The sequence below is a fragment of the Urocampus carinirostris genome, chromosome 7, assembly GCF_059441175.1.
Source record: "Urocampus carinirostris isolate Australia breed hairy pipefish chromosome 7, RoL_Ucar_1.0, whole genome shotgun sequence".
NCBI classification, from domain to species: Eukaryota; Metazoa; Chordata; class Actinopteri; order Syngnathiformes; family Syngnathidae; genus Urocampus; species Urocampus carinirostris.
Genome location: NC_142355.1, coordinates 1,084,961 through 1,109,204, shown reverse-complemented (window position 1 = coordinate 1,109,204; position 24,244 = coordinate 1,084,961). Strand labels below are relative to the sequence as shown.

Genomic DNA, 24,244 nt, shown 5'->3' with positions numbered 1-24,244 from the left:
AGAAGGATTTGAAGTATCCGTCTTTGGTCTTGAAGGGCTTTTAAAGCATCGCTGACCTACTTGAGGAAAAGGCCTGATGGGAATTGGCCAGCAGACAAAAACATTGGACCAACTCTTGGATTTTCTTAACTCTTCATCGCCATCTGCTGATGAAGGGAAAATCGTTATAAAGCAGGTCGTGTTTTGTTTAATTTTGCGGCAGTGGCTCAAAAGGTAGAGCGCTCGTCTTGAGATCAAGAGATCGCAGTTCGAATCCCGGCTCGTCCGTGTTACATGTCGAAGTGTCCTTGGGTAAGACTCTGAACCCCTAATACCCCCAATATGCAGGTTAGCGCCTTACATGGCTGCACGGCCGCTATTGGGAAATATGAAGCACACTGTAAAGCGCTTTGGGAAGTCTTGACTTGAAAAGCGCTATATAAATGCAGATCATTTCATTTCATTTCATTACAAATAAATGGATAATTCAGATCCTACTTAATGGCACTGTCACTTTAAAGGACACATACCTTTGTGAGTTTTAAGCCTTTCAATTTCAAGTCAAGTCCTGCTTATTTGTTTGGCCCATAATCACAAAGAGTCTCAGAGGGCTACACATACCACAGATTATTGCAAACCACAGATTATTATGACGCCATTCCCTGATCTGAAACCTACATGAGGGCAAGGAAAAACTCAAAAACCTCAAGTCAAGTCATGTTTATTTGTTTGGCCCTTAATCACAAAGAGTCTCAGAACAGCTGCACAGACCACAGATTATTGCAAACCACAGACTATGATGACACCTTCCCCTGATCTAAAACCTACATGAGGGCAAGGAAAAACTCAAAAACCACAGCATGAGGAAAATGAAGAAACCTTGGGAAGGGAACGCACATGAGGTCACCCTCCTTCCAGGATGACCAGGCCAAAATGGATGTTGCAATAATAAACAATAATGGGTGTCCTGAAAGGCGCTTCGAAATACAATGTATTATTATTATTATCATTATTACTGTTATTATTATTATTATTATTATCAAAATTAAAAACAAAATGTAAAATAATGTATTATATAATATCAAAATAGAATAAAATGAGCAGGCTGCAATGAATGTTGCATTAACAAATAATACAATTAAAATATAAAATTATTAAATATTAAGTCATAAGTCATCCCTGCTTTTCTTTTAAAGGTTGTTTTTGTTTCTATGGATTCAGACATTCCAAAGTGTAATTTTTATTTCTTGTGTGCTTATTTGTGGTGGACATTTCCTCGCGTCCTTTTATATTTCTTAAAGTTGCCTTGAAAAAGAAAAAAAGCGTATTTACTGTTGTCGGATGTATGTAAATATTGTAAATGGTTATTATTATTTATTGAACTTTGTTGTTATTTAATATTTTAAAAAAATAGAATCTTCCTCGCATACATTTATTTTTTAAGTGACCTTTGAAAAAAGAAGAAGCATAATTGCTGTCGTAATAATGTATCTAAATAGTTTTCTTTTTTTTATGTTTATTTGTTTAGCATTTTTATTACTTCATTTTGAAAAAGAAAATTGAATTTTCGTAGTGATACGTCACAATGTTGTGTTTTTAAATGTAACAAATCGGGGCGGCGCTTGTTGCCCCTCACTTGGCCTCACGACGTCATGGCAACGTGACAGATCGTCAATCCAACCAATAACGCTTGAGCAGATGACATCTAGCGAATTGCTGCATAGTTGCCTTCCAACTTCAGGCCAATTAAATCGTTGTTTATGACAAATTTCACCAATCAGCGTTTAGAAGGCGGGCTCTCGTCGAAGGAGCGCGAACGGTTAAGAACGGAGAAAGAGGAAAAAATGGCGACCAGGAAGAAAGTTGGATAGCCACCTTCAGAATCATTTTGCTGGCTGAAATGTTTTTAAATCGTGTTTGGTTTTATATGGAATGGTTCATTTTAAAGAAACGAAAAAAGGGTAACGTGGCGTCGCGACGCCCAAAAAAAAACGTCAAAGTAAATCGTGGTATCGATAATGTTAGCTAGCTACCTAGCTAGCACAAAGTTCAACTTATTTTTAGTGACGTAAAATGGTGGACATAATTTTACACTAATTGGATAAAGTGTTTTTATGCAAAATATCGGACGTCATTTTATATTGAATAGATAAAGTAGAGGAGTAATATGTTTTATTGAGAAATGTTTAGTGGCGTGCCCTCAAAAACTAGCAGTGTGACGTCATGGCATTGCACAACTTGGTTTTTGTCGTGGATATTTTTCGCCAACCGAGCGATCAGCTGCAACAAAGAAATCATCTCTTAAAACGTGCCATTTTGCACATTTTGCTGCACTTCGGCTACAAGTTGGGCTTCGACAAAGTGCGCTGGGGTTACAAATTCTTCCAGTCCAGGAGCGGACGAGCTGCCAGCCACATCACCAGGGGATCGGACTTCAAGGAGCTTCGCCACAATAAATTCCAAGACTTCCTGGCGGAATTCGATGCCAAGTTTGACGCCAGAGATCAACAAAACTCGTCCCAGCATTGCAGTCAAGCGTCCTCCGTGCAAAACGCCCTCAAAGAAATCCTACTGGACTTCCAATGGGACCGACCGGACATCACATCACCCACCAAACTGTCCCTGAGGCCCAGGAAGACGAGCCGACAAGCACATCTACCAGAGGAGGACCACCTGGCAAACCAGGCGGAAAATGTGGTATTCCTAGTGACAGAGTGCCCACGAAGCTGGGCACAACTGCTGGACTACATCGATGTGAGGAATCTTGACATGCAAGCGGACGTGTCGGAGCGTGTTTTATCCAAAAGTGTCCAGGAGATGCTGCTTCAGAGGCAGGTTGTCTTGCATTGGGTGGACACGTGTTCATCGCATGGAATTGTAAGTCATTCATTTCAGGCAGTCTCATTCTTTGTGCACACATGTAAATAGAACTTCAATGCATCACTGAATGCTTCACTGAATGAACGACAAAGAAAACTTATTCAATCCCACCCCCACATTTTTTTGTAACTCCTTTTGGACTAACTGGTACGTTTAGATGAAAACAATAATGTAGATTCCTTCAATGTTTTCTGGTTGATTAATGATCGTCAGGGCCTCAGAAAATACACTCTGGCCAGCCATCACTCAAACCTCTTCTTGGAAGTATTTTATTCACGCTTGCAGAACTACTCAGACACTTTTTTATGTTTGATTGAGAAAGTTTTTACCCCACTTTGTGTTTGCAGGCTTGTCCCCAGCAGAATATTGAATCATCCCTCTCAGCTCCGCCTTATTAATGACCTGTCGTGCATTCTTTAAGATTCAAACAACAGAAATTTTCGAACTTCACGTCATCCTGATGTTTTTTTCGTTTAGGAGGTGCAATGTGAGGACCACTTGGGTTTTCACAGTGTTGCAAAAGCTTTGGCTAACACGTGTGGAAAGGTGATCCCAGCTGTGGCGCTTTTGGACCAGCGCGGGACTGGGAATGAGGGCTTCCCGTTCCGGTCCAGTCTTGCATATCTACTGGCTTCTGAAAGGGAGTACCGTCTGGCTTTTCCCGTTATAGAAGGCAGACTACGACTGGACACAGGTATTTCAATCAATGCAACTCACATTTTTGTCGAACTTGCCGCCTCTTTAATATACATAGAGCGAGAGCCGAGAGATACAACATAAATCCATTCCGAGCGGGGGATCGCAAATTGAAATTGCCATAAAGCCAGGTATATATATATATATATTTATGTATATATACCTATATGAATTTGCTCTGAACCCCCGATACCCCAAATTAAAAACGTGAACATAACAAAATAGTGTAAAGTAAATACTACCTTGGTGTAAAACCACAGTTCACGGATCCATTAACTGCCTGGGTCATAGGGGCACAAATTCTGTGGTGTGTCTTGGGCAAGTACACATGCATATAACTAAATAACATCCTCAAAAAATACACATTGTTCGAATCTGATTTGACTAACAAATGACTTATAACTGTGTAGGAAGCAAATATTATAAGGCCATAACTTAAAAATATAATAGATTTCCTCCTATTCATCAGATGATGTCGTCCAGAGTTGTGCTGTGACTCTGGAGCCCATGTCCCGCAGCCAGGGATCTTTGGCCCCCGGTTTTGAGGTGTGTCTGAAGGGGGTGCTGCAAGGCTGGGATGCATCTTCAATGTTCCACACCACTTCAGAGTCTTGGCTGCTTCGGATCTCCCAGGCCGGCAAACAAGGAGCTGCTTCCTTCCAGCGCACATTGATGGAGCTGTCTTCTCATTCGTTGCACATGGTAAGCCATTTGTCAACTACAGTGGTACCTCTACATACAAAAGTTACAAAGTACCTGAATGGAAAAATATTGCCTCTAGTTACTAAGTCAAAAATACAGTAGAGTACGCGCTGCTATTCGCTGCTCCCAGAGTTTCCGCTACGCAAACAATGTGGCTATCGCTTCAAATCTGCACGGAAACCTAAAAATTGCATAAATTACCCGCCACAAGGTTGAAAGCTTGGGAAAAAAGTTGCGGCTCATCGTCCAATTTTACGGTAATTTTTGTTTTTTGTTCCCCAGTTTGCTGACGTATGCCTTAGTGGCCAATCGTCATCAGCTATTCTCTCCCCTTTGTCCGACGTTTCTGCTGTGCTCACCGTCTGTCCATCTGCCTTCACTCACCAAAATGCCGGCATCATTTCCACCGCCGGCAGCGCAGCCGAGATCTCTGCTGACCTTCCGGAAGTTGTCAACAGTGTTCTGGGTGTCGTGTATGACATGATGGAGCAAGACGACGATGGTAAATATTGGACCATGTCTGCTTGGTGGATATAGATAAGGGGTCTTCAAAGTTTTTCTAGCTGAGAGCTACTTTTTGTGACTAATTAGCATAAAGGGCACCCACTTTAATTTGAATTTCTAAAATAGGTACTTAGCTCGATAGCTTGCTAAAAGGGTAGCTTGATAGTTTGCTAGAAAGGGAAACAAGTAAAAAACTAAAAGGGTGCTAGATAGCTAGCTAAAAGAGTAAAAAATCCTCTAAATAGTCGGAGAGAAAGCTAAAAACAAAGCTAGATAGCTAGCTAGATAGGAGCCCAAAGGTTAGCTTGATAACAAGCAAAAAAGGTAAAATTTTAGCTAGATAGCATACAAAAAATGTAAAATAAGAAACTAGCTAGTATGCTTGCTAAAAATCTAAAAGGGTAGCTTGATAGTTTGCTAGAAAGGGAAACAAGTAAAAAACTAAAAGGGGACCAGATAGCTGGCTAAAAGGGTAAAATGTCCTCTTAATAGTCGGAGAAAAAGCTAAAAACAAAGCTAGCTAGCTAGAAATTAGCCCAAAGTTTTGCTTGATAACTCGCAAAAAAGATCAAATGTTAGCTAGATAGCATGCTCCTCCTCTTTTCTTCCTCATGCCATGAGGCTCTTTAACTCTACCCGGCAGAGCAAAAGCCCACAGTAAACCACACCCCCTACATTGCTTATTACCGAATCTTATTGCAATATGTATTCTGTGTAGCACTATTTAGTTATTCTATATAACACGCTACAGTGGGCATTTGTATATTGTATTCTTTTTGTTTTATTATTGTATTGTTCTCAGCGAAGGAAAGCTGCTGGAAATGTGAATTTCCCTTCGGGGATGAATAAAGTATCTATCTATCTGTCTATCTATCTATGCAAAAAATGTCAAGTCAAGTCACATTTATTTATATAGCCCTTAATCACAAAAATGTCTCAAAGGACTGCACAGGATTACAATTACACCTGATCTTAAACCAACATGCGGGCAAGGAAAAACTCAAAACCTCAGCGTGAGGAAAAAGAGAAACCTTGAGATGGGACCTCACAAGTGGTAATCCCCCTTCCAGGATTGACCAATGTAAAATAAGAAACTAGCTAGTACGCTTGCTAAACAGCTAAAAAGGTAGCTTGATAGTTAGATAGAAAGGTAAACGGTTTAATAAAAGTAAAATGTTAGCTAGATAGCGTGCAAAAAAGGTTAAAAGAAATGATGATAATAAATAAAAAACTGTCAAGATAGCTTGCGAAATAGCTAAAAAGGTAGAAAGCTAGCCCCTAAAAACTCATTCGCTTTATAAAATCTCTACATTTAATTCAGTTTGTTGTATTTCCTGTAAAACAAATCAATTAAAAATGAATACATGTTTATAATATACAAATGGATTCTCATTTCACTCTCTTAATTGCTTAAAAATAATTCTCAATACTTGAATAATTTTTTTTGTCCATGAAGCCCCTGAACTGGAATTTATTTATTTGAATTTCTAAAATAACATTGTATCATGTTATTACTATGTTGTGACCAGGTTCATTATTAAAAATAGGGTTTAAATAGACCCAGTCAACCAATAAAAAAATATTTTACTAGAAAATAACAATGACCCAGCACTGGTGAGCTAGTTTCAGAACAGGTCCAGGGGCACCATGTTGGAGACCCCTGATATTTGATTATCAAGAAAACAAATACAATTCTTTTTCAGAGCAGCCAAATGTTCCTAGCGTGGTTCCCGAATGGGCCCAGCAAGAACTTCCTCATTGCTTACCTCGAGTCCCATTGTTGGAAACTTGGTTCCCTCATTCGGATCACTCGGGTGTTACTCCCCATTTGATGGAGTCCTTCAGGTAAGGAGAGCAAATTGAATGAAAAGTTGGGCTGTAAACTTACTGTGTCCCTGTCATTCTCCCAGATTACTTCATGCGGCACCTGACCAAAGAGAGGTAGAGCAGCTTCACTTGCAAACAGAGCTCATCAGTGATCTGGCAGATCTTTATCAGTCATCTAAAGGAGCTGAGAGCAAAAGGGGAAAGAAACGTAAGAAATACGAACGATTTGGTCATCTTTTGAGATTTTTTTTTGTAATTAAGGACTATACCAATAAACGTGACTTGAATTCACAGTACATTAGACTCAGGGATACGACATGAATCTGTTTGGAGGTGGGGATGCCAAAGTCAAATTGGCGTAAAGTGGTAGATACAACCCAAGGCTAAGATTAAAAAAGTTCAAAATAAAAATAGTATATAGAGTACTATGCATGTGTAATATACATGCATATTATTAACATACATGCAATGGAAAACTGAAATTTTATTTCCCTTTTGTGTGACTTGACTCTGTCAAGTGGTTGGATGCTAAGTGTTTAGGAGCTAATGTAAATTAAAAATTAGCCCTCCCAATATTTCTTTGCTTCATTAATCTTAATCATGGTCCTGATCATCGAAGAGTTATGCAATATTCCTTAAGTGTAACAATGTGTCAAGTCACATTTATGACGCCCTTAATCACAAAAATGTCTCAAAAGACTGCAAAGGATTACAAGTACACCATTACCTGATCTTAAACCAAAACATCAGCGTGAGGAAAAAAGAAACCTTGAGAAGGGGCCTCACAGTGTGTGCCCCCTTCATAATTCTTGATAATTGCAAGCTTCGCTTACGTGGTTATCTTGCGTTTACTTCTCAATTTAGCATCACCGCAACCTTGGAACCATAGGTGATAGAAAAAAATACACTATTTTATCACCAACTTTAAAAGTCTATATTTAGAACACAAGATTATGAACTGAAGGAAGAGAAAGGCGTTGTGGGAGGTAGTTCATCCAATAGCATATTGGCGTTATCCCGATGCTATTCAATTTTATTCAAATATGTCAACCAATAGCAGACACGCATCTTTGAGGGACAACTCTTTATACGCCCAAGCACTAAAGTGTAATTTTTATGGTTTTGGGCCAACAAAATATTTTTTTCGTTGATGTGGTATAGTGGGGAAAGTTCCGTAACAAGAAACTAGAAAAACATCATAAGGCGGAGAGGCTTTATCCCAGGGGGTCTACTGTAGAGTAAGATGTGATTTATTTATTTTTTCTCTGCTAAGGAGGGACAGAGCGCACTCCGGTTAAGCAGAAGATGAAGACCATGAGCCGCTCCTTGCAGATGCTCAACGTGGCCAGACTCAATGTGAAGGCACAAAAGAACCAGGCTGACCCTGAAATGGCCACATCTGAGGGAAAAGCTACGGAGAGAACAGCCAAGAGACGCAGGAGTGACAGAAACAAAAGCAAAGAAGTCGACGTCATCGGTCAGTATCGAGACACCGTCGGGGCATTCAGATTTTAACTGTGGGATTATGTTCATGCTAATTCAAAATTACACATCGGGAGGCATTACGTTTTTAGCACAATGACCTAAATACATCAAATTTGATTCCCTTGTCAGCCTTCTCCAGTAAAGCCGAGCTACTGTCCCACGTGCAATCCGTTTATGAGAAAAGTATAGCAGGGGAAGACTCAAATCTCTTCACTAGTTGTCAAAAGATTTTGACTGTGGTCAAATCTTTTCATGTGGAAGAATTTCATCAAGAGGTGATGTATTTATGAAATCGATTTCATTGTTGTGTCACTGAATGAAAGCAATAATAGATTCCTGCCGGTTTCCCTCGTAGGTCATTCAGTTTTCCCAGCAGCACCTTCTCAAGAGCGGCAAGTCCATTAGACAGGCCTACAGCGCTGCCGGCGATGCGAAGATCAAAGTTCGAGAGTGGGGGCTTTGGAATGTTTCAGAAAAAATATCCTGGATAAAACGCTAGATTTTTTTCTAATTCACCTTTGTGTCCACTAGGTGTCAGCTCCAGGCCCTGCTCAGGTTGGAGATGTGCAGAATTTTCTCAGAGGTGGCTGATGTTCTGGATGCAGAGCTGATGGCTGAGGAGGTAGGGAAAAAAGCAATACAAGTATCGCTAGAATGCCAAATATTTCCAGAAAAAGAGTCATATTTGCTTTGCTGAAAAGGATCAAACATTTCCGGGGTTTTTTATTCTCCGTGCTAAAGCAAAATGTCTTTGTTTTCAAGGTAGCAGAAATGCTCCGAATAATCTCCTTGACAAGTAATCCAGCTTGCCTCTCAAGATTCCTGGAAGATGACGTCTTACCATCGTAAGTCTTAAAAGAATCTCAATCAGGGGTTTATGAAACACATTATTTGTTATATTAAAGGAAAAAAGAGAAGATCCTGGGATTTTTTTTTTTCTAGAAAAAAATGTCCCCAATTTTTTTTTTATTGCAGCTTCTTGATGAGCATCCCGAGGATCTTGGCCGAAATCTACCATAGTCTGGGCACGCAGCTCCCGGAGGCCTTGGTGGCCGTCCTCCCCACGGACTTCTTTAGTGACGATTCTATCAACAAGGAAAGCGTCTCGCCTTCGGGATCTTCCATTTGCCTCTCTCTGCACGACACGCTTTCCAATTGCAGTGATCGTCTGCAGGACCTGCGAAATCGCTCTGCTAACAAAAGGAGGTTGGGTCTCAATTTCATGTTTAGTGCCAGTCAATGAATGATATAAAAACCTCACAATACATGTTTATTTTGAACTAAAATATGAAGGTATTGGACCGAGAAGATTTTTTGTGCCTTTCATCACAAAAGCGTCTTCAGAAAGCTTAACTTGCACTCCCGTAATCTTCCTCTGTCAGGGAAAAACAATTTATAAAAAAAAAAAAAAAACCTGGAAAAAAAGACCAACTAACATGAAAATTGAATTGCGCCGAAGAAAAAACATTCACTTTTTTTTTGACACATTTTGGTTTGTTTCATTGAAATGTATTTAAGTTTATATAAAAGCTCTATTGACTCACTCATGAATGAGTTTAATGCTACCCTGGCTAGTGTCCTGGATTCAGTCGCGCCCCTACGGCTTAAATCACGACCTAAAAGATGCACGCCTTGGTTTACTGATGAAACTAGAGCGTTTAAACAAAACTGCAGGAAATCTGAAAGAAAATGACACTCTACCTAGCTTGAGGTTTTCTGTCAAACCTGGTGTGACAACTTGTTAAAGTATAAAGCAGCCTTTGCCTCTGCAAAATCAGCCTATTTTTTGAAGGTAATTGAGGCACAAAAGAATAACCCGAAAATCCTTTTTGACACTGTAGCATCGCTAACGAGGCAACCGATTATTCCAGATAGTTCTACCCATTCAGCCCATGACTTTATGGTCTTCCTTAATAAGAAGATTCAACGCATACGGGAAGAAGTCTTTTGGTTTTGTGTGTTATTTTAAAGCAACATACTTTTCCGAACTGTCTGAGAAAAATATTTATGTTTAAAAAGAAAAGGAACTAAATACTCCCCAAAAATATAAAACAAATTCAAATCAGAAAATATATTAAAAAAAAATCTGAAATGCTTTTTGTCCTCCAAAAAGAACCAGAAGAAAAAAGAAACATCTTATCAAATACACAAAACAATATTTAAAAGATTATATATGAGAAAAAAAATAATATTGTATATTTCCCTTTTAGAAGCATGAGACTGACTCGTCATTGCAGTTTGACAGAATCTTCCCAGAGTCTGCGCCAAATCGAGATGCCGAAAAAGACAACGCGAGCGGTAAGACCAACCTCAACAAATCATCCTAAATTAATATTATTATACAGTATATATGCTGTCGTCAATCTTTTATTTGCATACAACAAATAACATTTCACTTCCCATTCTGTTTCTGTTAGTCCAAATCACAAACTTTCACGGCACAAGAGAAACCCGTCTCGGTACTGCAACCTCCTAAGCAACAAACACAAGGTAGAAATGACTTCATACTTTGTAGCCACTTGAATAAAACGCAGTAAGTATGTTGCTATATGAAAGTCTGCGTTTGTTTCTTAAGTGACCAAGGTCCGAAGAAACCTGTTCAATGAGGAAATGACTTCCCCTTCAAAGAAGAGCAAACTCCCACGGAGCCAGTCCGTCTCTGCCGTGGAGGGACTCAAACGCAAGCGATCGCCAAAATCTGACGGTGAAGATCCGAACCGTAGCCTTTATTGCTGAATATGAGTCACGTCTCCGCTAACAAACCTATTTTTTAATTCAGAGAGGCGTCGTCTCATCACAAACAAAGTGTGCGAGACTCCCCGCCACAAGCAAGTCTCCAATCGCCTGCTTCATCGACAAATGACTGGCCGGTATGTGTCTTCAAATCGTGACTTTTTCTACCCAAGTTGTCTTTTTAAAAGGATACGCAAATTCTTAAACATACAAAATGTGAGAAAATAGGGCATATTTTCCCCATAATATCTATATATTTGTCAATGGTCTATTCCGCTTATTTGCCGAGGTGATGCATTTTGAAGACGGTCTGTCTCTCCTTTGACTTTCTGAGCTCTGACGTCATGTAAACTCCAGCACTTTAGCAAGCCAGTCACCCTATTGGCTTGTATTTAAATTAGTCGAAAAAGTTTTGAGTGTTTGAGGCAAGGTTTTGGTAGTTTTTGTGGAGAATGGCTAGGTGTTGTGTCGCAGGTGGGTGCAGCAATGGTACAATGAATTGCAACCAAAACAGCGCCAACTGGCGGAAAAAAACATGCAGTGAGCTTACCGGGGCTAAAGCAGCCAGGACACGACAGGCTAGCCGGCATTAAAAAGGGCAACCCAGGACCGATCGGCACAAAAGGGAGGCTGGCTGACCAAAAGCATGCAGTAGGCATCCAGGAAAAACGGAAGTCGACAACAAAAAGCGACCCCAGCAACCAACACGAATCCAGCCAGGGGAAAAAAAACCGATGAGCCCGGCATCCTAGTCGGCCTCTAAAAAGGGCTAACCAGGACAGATCGTCGGGAAAAACGGGAGGCTGGCCAACTGAGAACATGTAGTAAGAAGCCAGTCCACCCGGAAACCTGTAACGAAAAATGGCCACTGCAACAAACACAAACTCTACCGGGGAAAAAAAAACAATGAGCATGGCAGGATATCCAGCTAGGAAACTGCTGAAGGGGCTAACATTAACCAAACAAAAAATGGAATCCTTCAGAAGCTTACACGCTAACAGGGAGCTATCAGGAAAATATCATAATAATTGCAAGACACACGGCGAAAAACACAAAAGGAAAGGTCACAATCACATACCTCACTCCAACGCAGTTTTTGACAATCAAAGCACGCAACTCTGACAAAACAGTTAAAAGTTCCGGCAGCGACACCGTAAGCAAAGTTCCTATTTCTCCATGCAGAAATGAGCGCTATGCAATCACTGTTTACTACGCTGTCTGTTTTTCAACGGGACCTGCCATTGTTATGAGTCGTTGTTGTCTTCCTGTGACGTCACATCTCTTAGGGATATTAGGTCAAACTATTTGCTTTGAAAATTACGTTCTCAAGATCCATGGCACGTGGAATATTTTGAAAGATATATGCATGATTGTGGGGAGGAACACTACACGTTCTGTTCCTAATCGGGAAAAAACGGTCTTTTGTAATTTCTTTAACACTTTTTTTTTTGTTCTTAGTAACTCCACTCTGAATGAGGATTGCATCGTGGAAGAGTCACCGATAAAACCAGCAGAGGGTATGACAATAAACACTCGTTCTGCTTTTTTAGATCCTCGGAATTTGAGTTTGTCTTTTGTAATAGAGGTGAGAAGAAGCCCCAGGATTAAAGAATTTGCCAGGAGACACTCAAACAGCTTCTACTCGAGTTCTCAAGCTCGTTCCCGCAACCTGGAGAGGGCGCTCTCCTCCTCCCAGCTTCCGCTTAGCGACGTCGACGTCAAAAAAGTGCGATCTCCCATGAGGCTTCTTTTCGGGGATGCCGAGTCTTCCGCTCGCCCTTCCACCTCTACGGGGTCCGGTTGGAACGGCAGGGCTCGGCTGTCCACGGGTTCCAGCGTCTTTGAGGTAAATGCTGTAAAACCAGGTTCTTGAAATCCTTAAAAATGCTTGAATTTTAATCTTTTTTTATAAATGTCGGCTAAATGCTTACATTCTGGCTGAGGTGCTTGAAAATGCTTAAAATGTTTTCCGTTGCCGTGTTTCCTCGTGGTTTGACTTGATAGACCATGCTTTTCAATGAAGAAGAATTTTTAAAAAGACCGTATAAAATGACACCAATGGTGGCTCTAGTCCTCATTATCTAGTTGTCATGTGAAACGTTACTGCTCCCTACTGTCACATCCAAGAAGACAGGTTTATCAGACTAGACATGGGAATTCCGGCTCTTTTTCAAGTCAAGTCATATTTATTTGTGACGCCCTTTATCACAAAAAGTCTCAAAGGGCTGTACAGAGCACAACTACAACAAAATAACTAGTAAAAATAAAACAGAAAGGAGGAGGAACAGAAATATGTTAAGCAAAATATGGAAAAATTAAATGTGTAACTTTGTTTGGAATCCAAATGCCAAATATGATTCTATAAATGATATTATTGTAATGTAAAGTTCATACTCAGGTAAAAATAACTATTTGGAGTTAGATAGCTAACCAAAATATTAAAAAAGATAACATGTTAGCTCGATAGCATGCAAAAAAATTTAAAAAGCTAGGCAGATAGCTTGCTAAATAGCTAAAAATGTACGGAGCTAGCTAGCTACAAAGCTTAAACAGTAGCCAGATAGCTAGCTAAAAAAACCTGCACATTTTTTGCTGATTCGCTTTATGAAAACCAATTACTGGATTAGAGTTTTTTGTACCACCAGGAGGCAGTAAATATTACACACGGTCCCTTTAAAGACCATAACTGCTCCAAATTTGACACTTTAAGCACTCACCTCCAGTGGGTAAATTGTTCTCGTTCACGACAGTGTTGCACACTAAAGAAGCGGCTATTCCGGCTCAGCTCACTGAGAAGAGCTGGCTCTTTTAAAATAAGTCCGTATTTGGTCTGACTCTACGTGAAATCAATACGCAAGACATAAACAAAGTGGCATGTCTCAAAAACTCAATTCAGGTCACAAGTAAGATCGTGTTATCAATTTTATAGGAAAAATATCCATGATTGTCCCTTATGCTTCCTTTTTCTATCCAGAGTCCCGAAAAGACGCCAAGAAAATGTACATCAGCTGATTTTGGGAACAGAACCCCCAAAACTCCCGAAACACACAAAACTTTTTCAAGGTTGCGTCGTCCCATTGGTACAGAGAGCCCCACGGGACATCTTGCAAGGGTCCCGAGGAGCAGTCCTTTCAGATCTCCTGCCAGTAAAACCACCGTGGTGGAGACGCCCCCCAAGCAAAATCTTCTGACCAGTCCACAGAAGGGGATTCTCAGGACTCCCGTCAAGTCGTTGGAATCACATTTAATGTCCAAGACTCCCAAAAAAATGGTGACTTGGTCTCCATCTCCGCAGAAAAAAGCTATTGTGACGGATGAGGTCCTGTCTTTTAAGATGCCCCAATCACCTGGTAATTCTCCCAGATTGTTGAAGACAAAGTTCAACATCTCTCCAAAAAGCAGTAAAACGGAAACCTTCAAGACCCCTGATAAGACTTCCCCGCTGGCGCAATCGTTTTCTTGTCAGGTAAGCCTCCGAAGGATTTCACCGGATGCAAAAGGTAGCTGGAGGCCACAGGTTCTGCCGTTCCAATTTTCACCCGTTCAAGAGCAGAGCTCTTCACCTAAATCCACAACCAGGAAGGCGAGTCCGGTTCACCAAATGGCCACGCGGTCCAGATTAACGCCTGCTAAAAGCACAAAGACCGCTTCTTGCGAGAAAGCTTCAGCGGACCATACAGCCACTTCTCCTAACACCAGAATATCTCGCAAGAACTCGAGATCTCAAACGGACGACGGTGTCGTCTCCGATAAAGAACCGGCTTTAATCCTGCAAAGCAGAATCGAAATCTCCGAAAGTAGCGAGACCAGTTCTCAATCGACTTCACGACTACTGGACTCTTCTCAGCTCAACTCTGCCACGGACGACAGTAACGACATCGTGGACGCCTCCGTGGTCAAGACGCAGTTCAGCGGAGGCCTCAAGATGAACATCAGCTTTTCCCGAAAGCCTTCGAGAAGCTCTGACGACGTTTTTCCGGAAGATGGGGGGAAACCGGCTCGCTGCTACGGCTTCCGCCAAACGCCCGATCGTCAGCAGCGCGAGGCGGCCGCGCGTCTGGGTTACGCTCAGGAACTCGTCAGGTCCTCCACCCCCAGAGCTCCGACCAGGCGTCGAGGGCAAAACGGCACCGCCGCGCTTGAATCGGCCTCCTACCAAGTGGAGATGGAAATGCAAACGTCCGGTCTTCCCAGGCTTAAGTTCAAACGGACGGACTCCGCGAAGAACGACGTTCCCGGCGAGGATGTTCCCCTGCAGAGTACTTCAGCGGCTGCTAAAATGGACAGCCCCCCTTTGACGTTCGTCCCCAAACTCCGAGACCCGGTTCATTTGTCGCCGTCCGTTTGCTCGCATGCCACGCCCGCCAAAGGGGGCGTGGTCCAGACGCTTATTTGTCAGTCCTACACCCCTACTCGCCATCCCGCCGGGACCGTGTCGCCCTTCGCCGACGTTTCCCCGCTGTCTCCCTCTCCGCAAAGCGTGGGGAAGGTGACCCCGGAGAACATGAACAGCTGGCCCCGCAGGAAACGAGCGGGTGCAGCCGGCAAAGAACGCTACCGGAAGGGCGATCTGGTCGAGGAGGTGGAGCTCGGCGTGAGCAGGTTGCCAGATGTGGAGGATGCTGATGAGCCCGGAGGGAAAGTCTGGACTCCGGAGAACACTTCTCATCCTGGTCTTGAGGAGGACCGAGAAGAAATGTGGGCTGAACTTACCGGAGACCTCTCGTCCAGTAAGTTGATTCCTGACACTGTCACTGCCTGTTAAAATGAATAGGCTAAAATGATACCTGCAAGTAGAGCTAGGTGATATGTCGAAAATCATGCGTTGTTTTTTTTTTAAAGTTAAGTCTAAACTTTAATAGACACTCAAAATAAGAAGAGAAGAAATCAATGGATTTTGAACTTGCACAAAGGAGAGGGAGAGCAGCCTTCAGCTAAGGAATTTCCGTCCCCCTTAGGCCCTCACCTGACCACCTTCCTTTTCAAGTCAAAACCACAAACAGTGCGTATTAGTAGTCAAAATAAGGAACATTCAAAGAAATCTCCAACATTACAAACGGAATAAATTTAGCAGTGTGCAAAGAATGAGCAACTAAAAAAAAATCCATTTTTGCTAAAAGGTAAAAAAAAATCTGACGTTTTATGATATTCATCTCATTTCCAAACGGGTTTTAAATGCATTTTTTTATCATTAAATATCATGCTATAATCCCTAAACACGAGCGGTATTGGCCCGTGGCCATGTCCAAAATGTTAGCGCTGGAAGTTAGCATTAGAAACGCTGGCATAAGCTGCTAAATTAATTAGCATGGACTCCTTAAGTGATGCTAGGAACCAATGCATACATTTGCTAATGAAGCTAACAGGTCTTACTAGCCAGAAAATGTGCTAAATCTAGACCAGGGGTCTAATAGCTTTTAATTTACTTTTCAATTTGATATTGTCATATAAGCCGCCCCCTACCTATAATCATAATTTTTTTACCAGTACCTGACTACATTTCACAGAAATCAATGTTTTTCTTTTTAAATTAATAGCTGCAACCAGCTGTCAGTTAAAGTTTTTATTTGTATTTTTTTAGACCAGTAATTGTAGGAATGGTGGGGGCGTTTTCCTGCATTTAATTGCGCCACAAATTTTATGACTGGGGGCAACCACAAGTAGTACTGTAATAAATAATGCAGTTGTTTTGTAAGGTTTTTCCGAGATTTGAAAAAAAATGTGATCAATTTAAAAAAAAAAGAAGCAATCAAGGTCCTTGCCTTAATTTTTCTGTTGGTAATTATTTTCAAGAAATGTACAAAAAGCCAACAATAATGCACTTGCAACTTTAAAACACATATTAACTCATAAAGGTCGACAATGTGTTTTCTTTATCTAGCAGTAGCCTCACCTCCCGGTTCAGTGGTCAGGAAGCCGTTGACGGCCTCCGGGATTCTGGCCCTCACTCAGTCTCCTTTGCTCTTTAAGAGAATGCCCTCTTCCTCTGGCAAGAGAACACCTGGCTTGAAAGGTAAGATCTTGACTTGTCGAAGTAGAGTGGTACCTCAGCTTTGCAACACCATGACCGTCATTTTCCGGGAAACACGTCGACAGAATTTCAGCTTCCGAATGGCCCATGTTGAGCTTTAAGAGCGTTCAGGCAGCAGAGTTAAGCCAAAAAGCATGCATGCTGCTGTAGATCAGGGGTCGGGAACCTTTTTGACTCAAAGAGCCATAAAAGCAAAATATATTCATTTTATTTTGGGAAAGAGCCACACCATATATTATGAGACAAATTGACTCAATTTCTAAACCCGCGCCCCAGACAAAAGCTTAGTCTTCAGCACATTTGTTTTGGATGATTTGATAAAAATTCTGAAAAGAGAATAATGCCAGAGCCCGTGTCCCAAAATCAACAAACATACCACTTTAAACTTGTCTCTTGCAATGACTCTAGATCGGTTAAACTCATTTTGATCCTTTTTTTTCATACATATTAGTTTCAAAACCAGATGCAAGCCGTTTTTTTGTAAAAACGTCACACCATTCTGCAAACAGGGAGCCTGATGCGCTTACCTTTGGCGCAGACGGCGTAGGGCGAGAGATGGGAGGGAGTGCTTGCACTTTTTGCATAGCTCCACCCATCCCTGACACTCACCCAATCAAATAACTCTTCCGTTGTTTTGTCGTATTTACAGTGTTCTGTGGATTTCATCATAAGGTATCCGGACACTGAACACAGAATATATAGTGAGCTTTTATATAAAGGATTCTTTAGCGTTGTACAGCCAAAACGAGTTTTTTTTTTTTTTTTTTTTTTTTTTTTTTGGTGTGACACCTTGACTGTAAATTGTAGTGAAAAACGTGCCCTATATATTCTGCAAAGTACTAATTCAGTTTTGGTTTGGCTTTGCGTGTATCTGAACAGGATTAATGGCTCAAGTTTTGAAGGAGATGGAGAAAATTTGCATGCAATCAAATTTGTCTCTGCGTCACAGGTACTCATAGAAAGAGCCGTATATGGCTCGCGAGCCATAGGTTCCCGACCCCTGCTTTAGATGGACAATGTTGTTTTGGAATTTCCATGCAATTTTAAAAGTAAAGTGCATTTTCTATGCCAGTTTTAAGAATCATGCAAACTTACCCCAAGATGACGTTGTTACCGACTGAAAGTATACGATGACTGTGACAGAATAATAACTATAGATCTACAAATAAAAACAGAATTTTAGTTGAGTCAACAGTCTTTATTGTCATTGTACGAAAGTACAACGACAACGGAGGGCTTTTCCTCTCGGTCTAAGAAAGCTATTTAGAGAGTGGCCGGCGAGCTCCAAGGTCTCCGCGATGGTTAAAATACAAGAATTACGAGTGTTGCGGTTTTCAACAAGTAGTAGCTCCAAGTCATCTGTTTCGTGGGTTACGGATCCGGTGTTGGTGACTATCCACGTTCGGCAGTGGCGGGTTAAGACTCGTTAGCCTAGCTGTTAGCTTTCCCTTCCGACGCTGCCCCAGTTGATTCCCGGCAAGAAAACAATCCACAAAGCACCCGCCGGTGATCGTCATTTCTTTGCGCTCTTCTGACTTTCCTCATAGTCCCATTTCATCGAGGAATTCTTTTTCAATGTAACGAGCTGCCAAAGCTACGACAGGGTTGGCACGAATCCTTAGTCTTAATAGGCACTGAATTCATTCGTCTACAAATAAGGCCTTATTTGGCATTAAAATGTCTTGAATCCAATTTTGAAAGTCTTAAAAATGTGAACACATTAATAAGATTCATATTTGAACTAAAAACATTTAATAACATTTATCAATAGTTTTTTTTTTGTTTTTTTTTAAGAATTCCCTATTTACTTTGGTGGCAACATGGTGTGACCACAATAACACAACAATCAAAACGGTGATGTCGTTTCAGTCGGACCTTTCAGAGAAGACGCGTGTCTTGGGTCTACCCATAATAGAAATAGCCGTCCGACAAACGTTTTTCTCCACGGCTAAAATGGACGAGTCACCGTGTATTGTGTGGAAGAAACATTTGTTTTTTGTTTGTTGCAATTTGTTTTTTGTCCACTTGGTCTTTAAATCTGATTTCAAAGGGCATGATAAAAGTCTTAGTCATGAATTCAACTTGCCTTAAGGTGTAGGATCTCGGAATGAGTTATCTGGCACCATTAACCAAACACAACCGACATTCACCCAACAATTTATGCGCGCTCGTTTCTTGAGGGAAAAAATGAACAGGAAAGCTGACATTTTCACACGGGGGCAGATTTTATTTCATTAACAATTTAACTAAGTGTACTCCATCGAAAACGGCAGAATTAGTGACGTTGGAGTCTCTGGGAAGCCTTTTTCTCAAGTTCTTTAGCTTTCTCCTATTGGCCATCTTCTCCCTGCATAATAGCGTGCCGACTCCTCCCATGGGCGCGCCAAGGAAGCCCCCTGGGCTTCACCATCTCTTAGAAGAGCGTCACGATGTCTGGGGTACTCAAAACAACACCGAGCGTTTCTACGGCATCAGGGCCTTTCTGCGTCAACGGCGTCTGGATGTGCTGATTATCTTACCAGTCGTACGTCCCGTTCCCGCCGTTCCTGTAAAGAACATTTTCCACCAGGGTGCCCTGTAATTTGTATTCAATCGTATAAAATCCTTTATAGCCAAATGTATAAAATCCTTCAAGAGTCGCGCGCACACCGCGTGCAAACTTTTCCCGGCCTTTATTGGTGATTGCCAGTAAAACCTGCCTCTGATTGGCCGGCGCTGTTAAAACCCGAACGACTACGATTCCGGTTGGCCAAACGCCACATCCCTCAAATAAGCAACTGAAACTCTAAATCTTTGGGGGAAAAACGCAGTGTCTTGCGACCACACGACATCATGTCGCGATATCGATTAGATTTCAGTTAATCGTGCAATCCTACCTCTCGCTCTATGATGATCTGCGGAAAAAAAGTGTGGGTACAAGCAGGAATGGGAAAGTTGAAAGTGACAAAAAGCACTTAACAACTAAAGTCAGCCGTGGCTACTTTGAAGTTATAGCAGAAAAATGCCACCCCTAACAATAGGAGCGTTGTTCCACTTCTACGTGGTTGGTGTCCGGAAGAGTTAAAAACATACAAGGCCAGTGTGAGTCATCATCAGAGAACTAACAGAGCTGTTAAAAAAGGGCCTAAAAGTAGACAAGAAGTTTATTGTATTCATTCTGGAGTACCACAGAGCAGAATGACAATAGTCTTTACTGTCATTGGTAAGAACATAGTGAACATTGTTTACATTTGATAGTAGCGCTCGGGAAAAACATGTCATTAAAACCTTAAAAGAGAGAAAGCACAATAAATAGAATGTCAGAATAAATAGGCAAATATTTCCAAAGGTAGTGCTTTCTTCCTCATGCCATGAGGCTCTTTAACTCCACCTGGGGGAGTAAAAGCCCACTGGAAACCCCACCCCCACATTTGCATGTTACTCTATTAGTATTACAGTGTGTATTATCTAAATACTCTATAGCAAAACGTTATATTGGGTATTTCTGTATTCTATTTCTTTTATTTTATTGTTCAACACAAGAATACCGCTGGAAGTGTGAATTTCCCTACGGGGATGAAAAAAGCAGCTATCTATCTATCTCTATTTATCTCTATCTAGACATCTATCTCTATCTAGACCAGGGGTGTCAAACTCATTTGAACTCGGGGGGCCACACGATAGAACAAACATTCTGTCGGGGGCCGGACTAGTAGATGAAAGAGAAAAAAAAGAGTGATAAAAAAATAAGAGAAAGAGGGAGGGAAAATGAGAAAGGGTGGGACAAAGAAAGAAAAGAGAGAGGGCGAGAGCGTGACAAACAAAAGATAAAAAGAAAAGTCGTGAGAGAGGGGGAAAGAAACGGAGCGGAAGAAAGAAATACAAAGAGAAATAGAAAGACAGAAGTAAAGAAAAGAGAAAAGAAAGCGCGAAGGGTAGGAAGAGAGAAACAGAAAAGGAAAAAGGTTAGAGCAAGTTAAAAAGACACAGAGAGTGAAAGAGACAGAGCAGAGTGGGAGAAAAGGGGTGGAAAAGAAAGAGAGAGAGAGAGAAATAAATTCAAGTACAATGTCTTTGTTCGAGGCATCTGGCTTTGGCAACATTAAGTTGACCTATTTCAACCTGCAGCTTGTTTTTCTCTTGCGCTTCTCTGAGTGTTGTCTCGCAGGCCGGATTCAATCCCTTAGCCGGCCTGATCTGGCCCACGGGCCGCTTGTTTGACACCTGTGATCTAGACATCTTTCTATGTATCTCTATCTACCTATCTCTATAGACATTTATATCTATCTAGACATCTATCAATCTTTTCGACTGGCCTATGTTGTAAGTTCATCAGAATAGTGAAATCAAAAATCTTGCATTGACATTAGCAGAGACATATTTCGCACGAAAGACTCAAGAAATAAAATAGGACTACACAGTTTCCTATACAAAAGGCAAGTTTGATGGTCTGCATGTATATAGTCACTGAAGACCTCCCAAAGCTCTTTACAACGTACTTCACACTCACACACCGATAACCGAGTCAGCCACGCCAAACTGCTCATTCGGGGTCTTAGGTGTTTTGTGTCTTGCCCGAGGACATTTTGACATTTGATTTGGAGAAGCCGGGAATCGAACATGCGACCTCTCTGTCCCAGGACGAGCGCTCTACTTCCTGTTTAGACCAATGCATGATTGAACTGTTTGTTCCCCTGCATTGTTAAAATTAGGATATACGGGGTTCGTACGGATGCTTGAAATCCTTGAAAATTTTTAAAGTGCTTGTAAATGCTTGAAATGATTGCCGTGTTTCTTAGGACCGCTGTTCGAATAAGGGTTTTAAATGTTGGAAACCAAGGTTTAGGCTCGTTTTTACGGTATTTTTTAGGATTCTGAAATAGTGTTGGGGCTAGGGTTACAGCTAGAGTTGGGTGTAGGTTTAGGCTTGGGAACTAGTATTAAGCTCTGTATTAGGGTTAAACTGAATGTAGGGTTCCAAAATAGGTTTAGAGCTAGGGTCACAGATAGGTTTAGGTGTAGGGCTAGGGTTAGGGGCTAAGTATTGAGTTTTCCCTCCATTCTAGAACAGATTCAGCTCTAAAGCCGAGGCACCACTCCACTCTAATTTTGGATCCCAAAAAGGAGTTCAATTTAAGGTGTTCCATGTAAGCCCTGTTTTTAACCAAACCCCAATTGGAATGACCTACATCGGGGTTGTCTCAAACTTGCGGCCCACGGGCCGGGTCAGGCCCGCCAAGGGATCGAATCCGGCAACAGCTCGAGAACGAAATCGAGCGGGCCGTCTGTAGGGTCTAAATCGACCTCTTACATGTGGGAGAGCTTTTTAAAAGTTGGCTAACGCTAAAAAAAATACACCAGGCATTAGACTTTTTACAACTGCCAGTTGGAGAGGGGGAGGGGCCAGGAGAGGAGGAATTTACCCGCGTTCCTCTCTCTGGCCGCGTTCCTTCCCTCTGAAGCCCTTCCCCCACTACACTGTATTTTATTTAAGTCACAACGGGTTGGACAAAGTCAAAGAAGAAAAGAAACGCCCCTTTGCCCCTGGGGCGGTACCAACATTTTGAAACAGAGATACAATCTGATTAGAAATACACACTTTTGAGGAAATACGTTTAAGCCTACTTTACAGCGTCTTCTTTGCGAATTCTTGCAGAGAATCCGGCGGCCGAGAGGAAGACGGACGCCGACGCGCCGACGACCGTTTCCCCCTTTAGCCAGAGACGCTCGTGCAGCAGAAAGAGGCTGCTCCGCTGAGAAGGTGCGGAGGTGGACGGAATTGTCCATGTCGGGCCTTTCCCGGTCCACGCTTGAAAAGTCAGAAAGCTCTTTCGGCTCACCGCAAGGTTTAAAATTGATTTCCTCTCACAATATTTTTGTCCCGTTCATGTCTATTTATTTGCTGCTTTTCGAACGGCAAAACGTTTTTATTGATGGAACGTTTTACGAGTAAACTTGTGACAGTCGTGTGAATAAAAATGCCCTTTTTATTTGTCCGAGGAGCCTCTTGTTTTCTAGCCCTCGCAATTGTTTGTATTGTTGATATAAAATCGTTTTTTAACACAAATAAAATACAAATGTTTTAAAAATAAAGAAATAATTTATATTCATAAATAATGGCCATCATTTCCGTAAGAAAACAATGGTCTCGACCATATTTTTTTGATGCTGCAAAGCACTCTGGGACTTGTAGTCCAGAAACCAACAATGCACGCAAACTGGCTTAATTGCTATCACGATTTTTAGTAAAATGGAAACAAGGTACAAATATTCAATTTCCCTAACAGCCTTGTGTAATCATGTCAATATGACATCATATTTTATCTTTTAAATACTCAAATCAGTCAAACAGAAATATGAAAGAAAGACAAAAATCCACAAAAAAAAGAATGGTCTTGGCCATATAGTTGGTGCCACAAAGTACCGTAAATTCCAGACTATAGAGCGCACCTGATTATAAGCCGCACGTGCCACTTTTTAGGTGTTTAGCCACTTTTGTACTTACACAAGCCGCACCCATGTATAAGCCGCGTGTGCCTGCATTAGAACTTGTGACACATTCACAAGTTTAACCAGACCATCCTGAAAGTTCCACGTTTGTAGCCTCATAGATGCACAAACTTAGAATCTTAGTCGGCATCATGAATGGCAAATGATACCCGTAATTAACGTATGATGCAGACTTGTAAAGTCCGGGTCCCGTTGAAAGTAATCCAAGGAAACAAAATGTATATTTCCAGAGTTAAGGGTGGGAACCATATATATCCACTATTGTCCGCTGCGATAACAGACAGATCTACCGGTAACTCAGCTTTACTCCAATTCCCATCAGCCCGCGTTTGATCTGCCCCTTCTTTTTCATTCGTCCGTAGAACACATAACAGAATAAATCTCTAAAATAAATACATGACAAAAATATACAGTTGCAAATACATATTATACACGGTGACACATATTTACGAAGAAAGACGGTACACCGAGAGAGTTTTCAAAGCTTTAATAATAATAATCTAACTTTCATCCCAAACCGTGCCTTTGAAAGGTACCAACACGCTAGTAGGATCACGCTCGCAATGTATCAAACGTGCATGTTAGAAAAAAAGCATCCCGTAATTGTGAAATTCACGGTAGATTGTCCTCAACTTCCTCCTCATAACTATCGCCATCAAGGGCGCCTTCCTCATTATCGTAACGTACCCTTCCTTTACAGACAATGTATGCATAAACTTAGAGGTTGCAGTCTTTCTTGGCGCATATTATCAACTGCTCTTATTAATCTTACCTTTTATACTCCAGCGCCGCTGGTGGCCGTCAGAAAAATTCCATAAATTGGCCGCTTCACTGAATAAGCCGCAGGGCTAAACATTTGGGAAAAAAAGTAGCGGCTTATAGTCCGGAATTTACGGTACTCTATGTCAAATGGAAAGT

At 41.5% G+C, this 24,244-nt stretch overlaps 1 protein-coding gene across 2 annotated transcripts; it reads left to right on the top strand.

The window, feature by feature from the left end:
* Window positions 1-1,789: 1,789 nt before the first annotated feature.
* Window positions 1,790-22,815, top strand: ticrr (TopBP1-interacting, checkpoint, and replication regulator). Of its 2 annotated transcripts, none has more exons than XM_088339490.1 (21): window positions 1,790-2,856; window positions 3,337-3,553; window positions 4,025-4,257; window positions 4,540-4,759; window positions 6,465-6,606; window positions 6,672-6,796; window positions 7,862-8,065; window positions 8,203-8,348; window positions 8,429-8,523; window positions 8,605-8,695; window positions 8,836-8,918; window positions 9,049-9,279; window positions 10,284-10,371; window positions 10,491-10,563; window positions 10,649-10,777; window positions 10,853-10,943; window positions 12,265-12,323; window positions 12,390-12,652; window positions 13,781-15,536; window positions 16,691-16,819; window positions 22,473-22,815. In XM_088339490.1, exons 1-21 carry the CDS (start codon window positions 2,203-2,205, stop codon window positions 22,571-22,573), a joined length of 5,130 nt encoding a protein of 1,709 aa, XP_088195616.1. In that variant the 5' UTR covers window positions 1,790-2,202; the 3' UTR covers window positions 22,574-22,815. The 2 variants fall into 2 exon arrangements, with proteins under 2 accessions (XP_088195616.1, XP_088195615.1); XM_088339489.1 differs by having other exon boundaries at window positions 16,688-16,819.
* The last annotated feature ends 1,429 nt before the right edge of the window (window positions 22,816-24,244 follow it).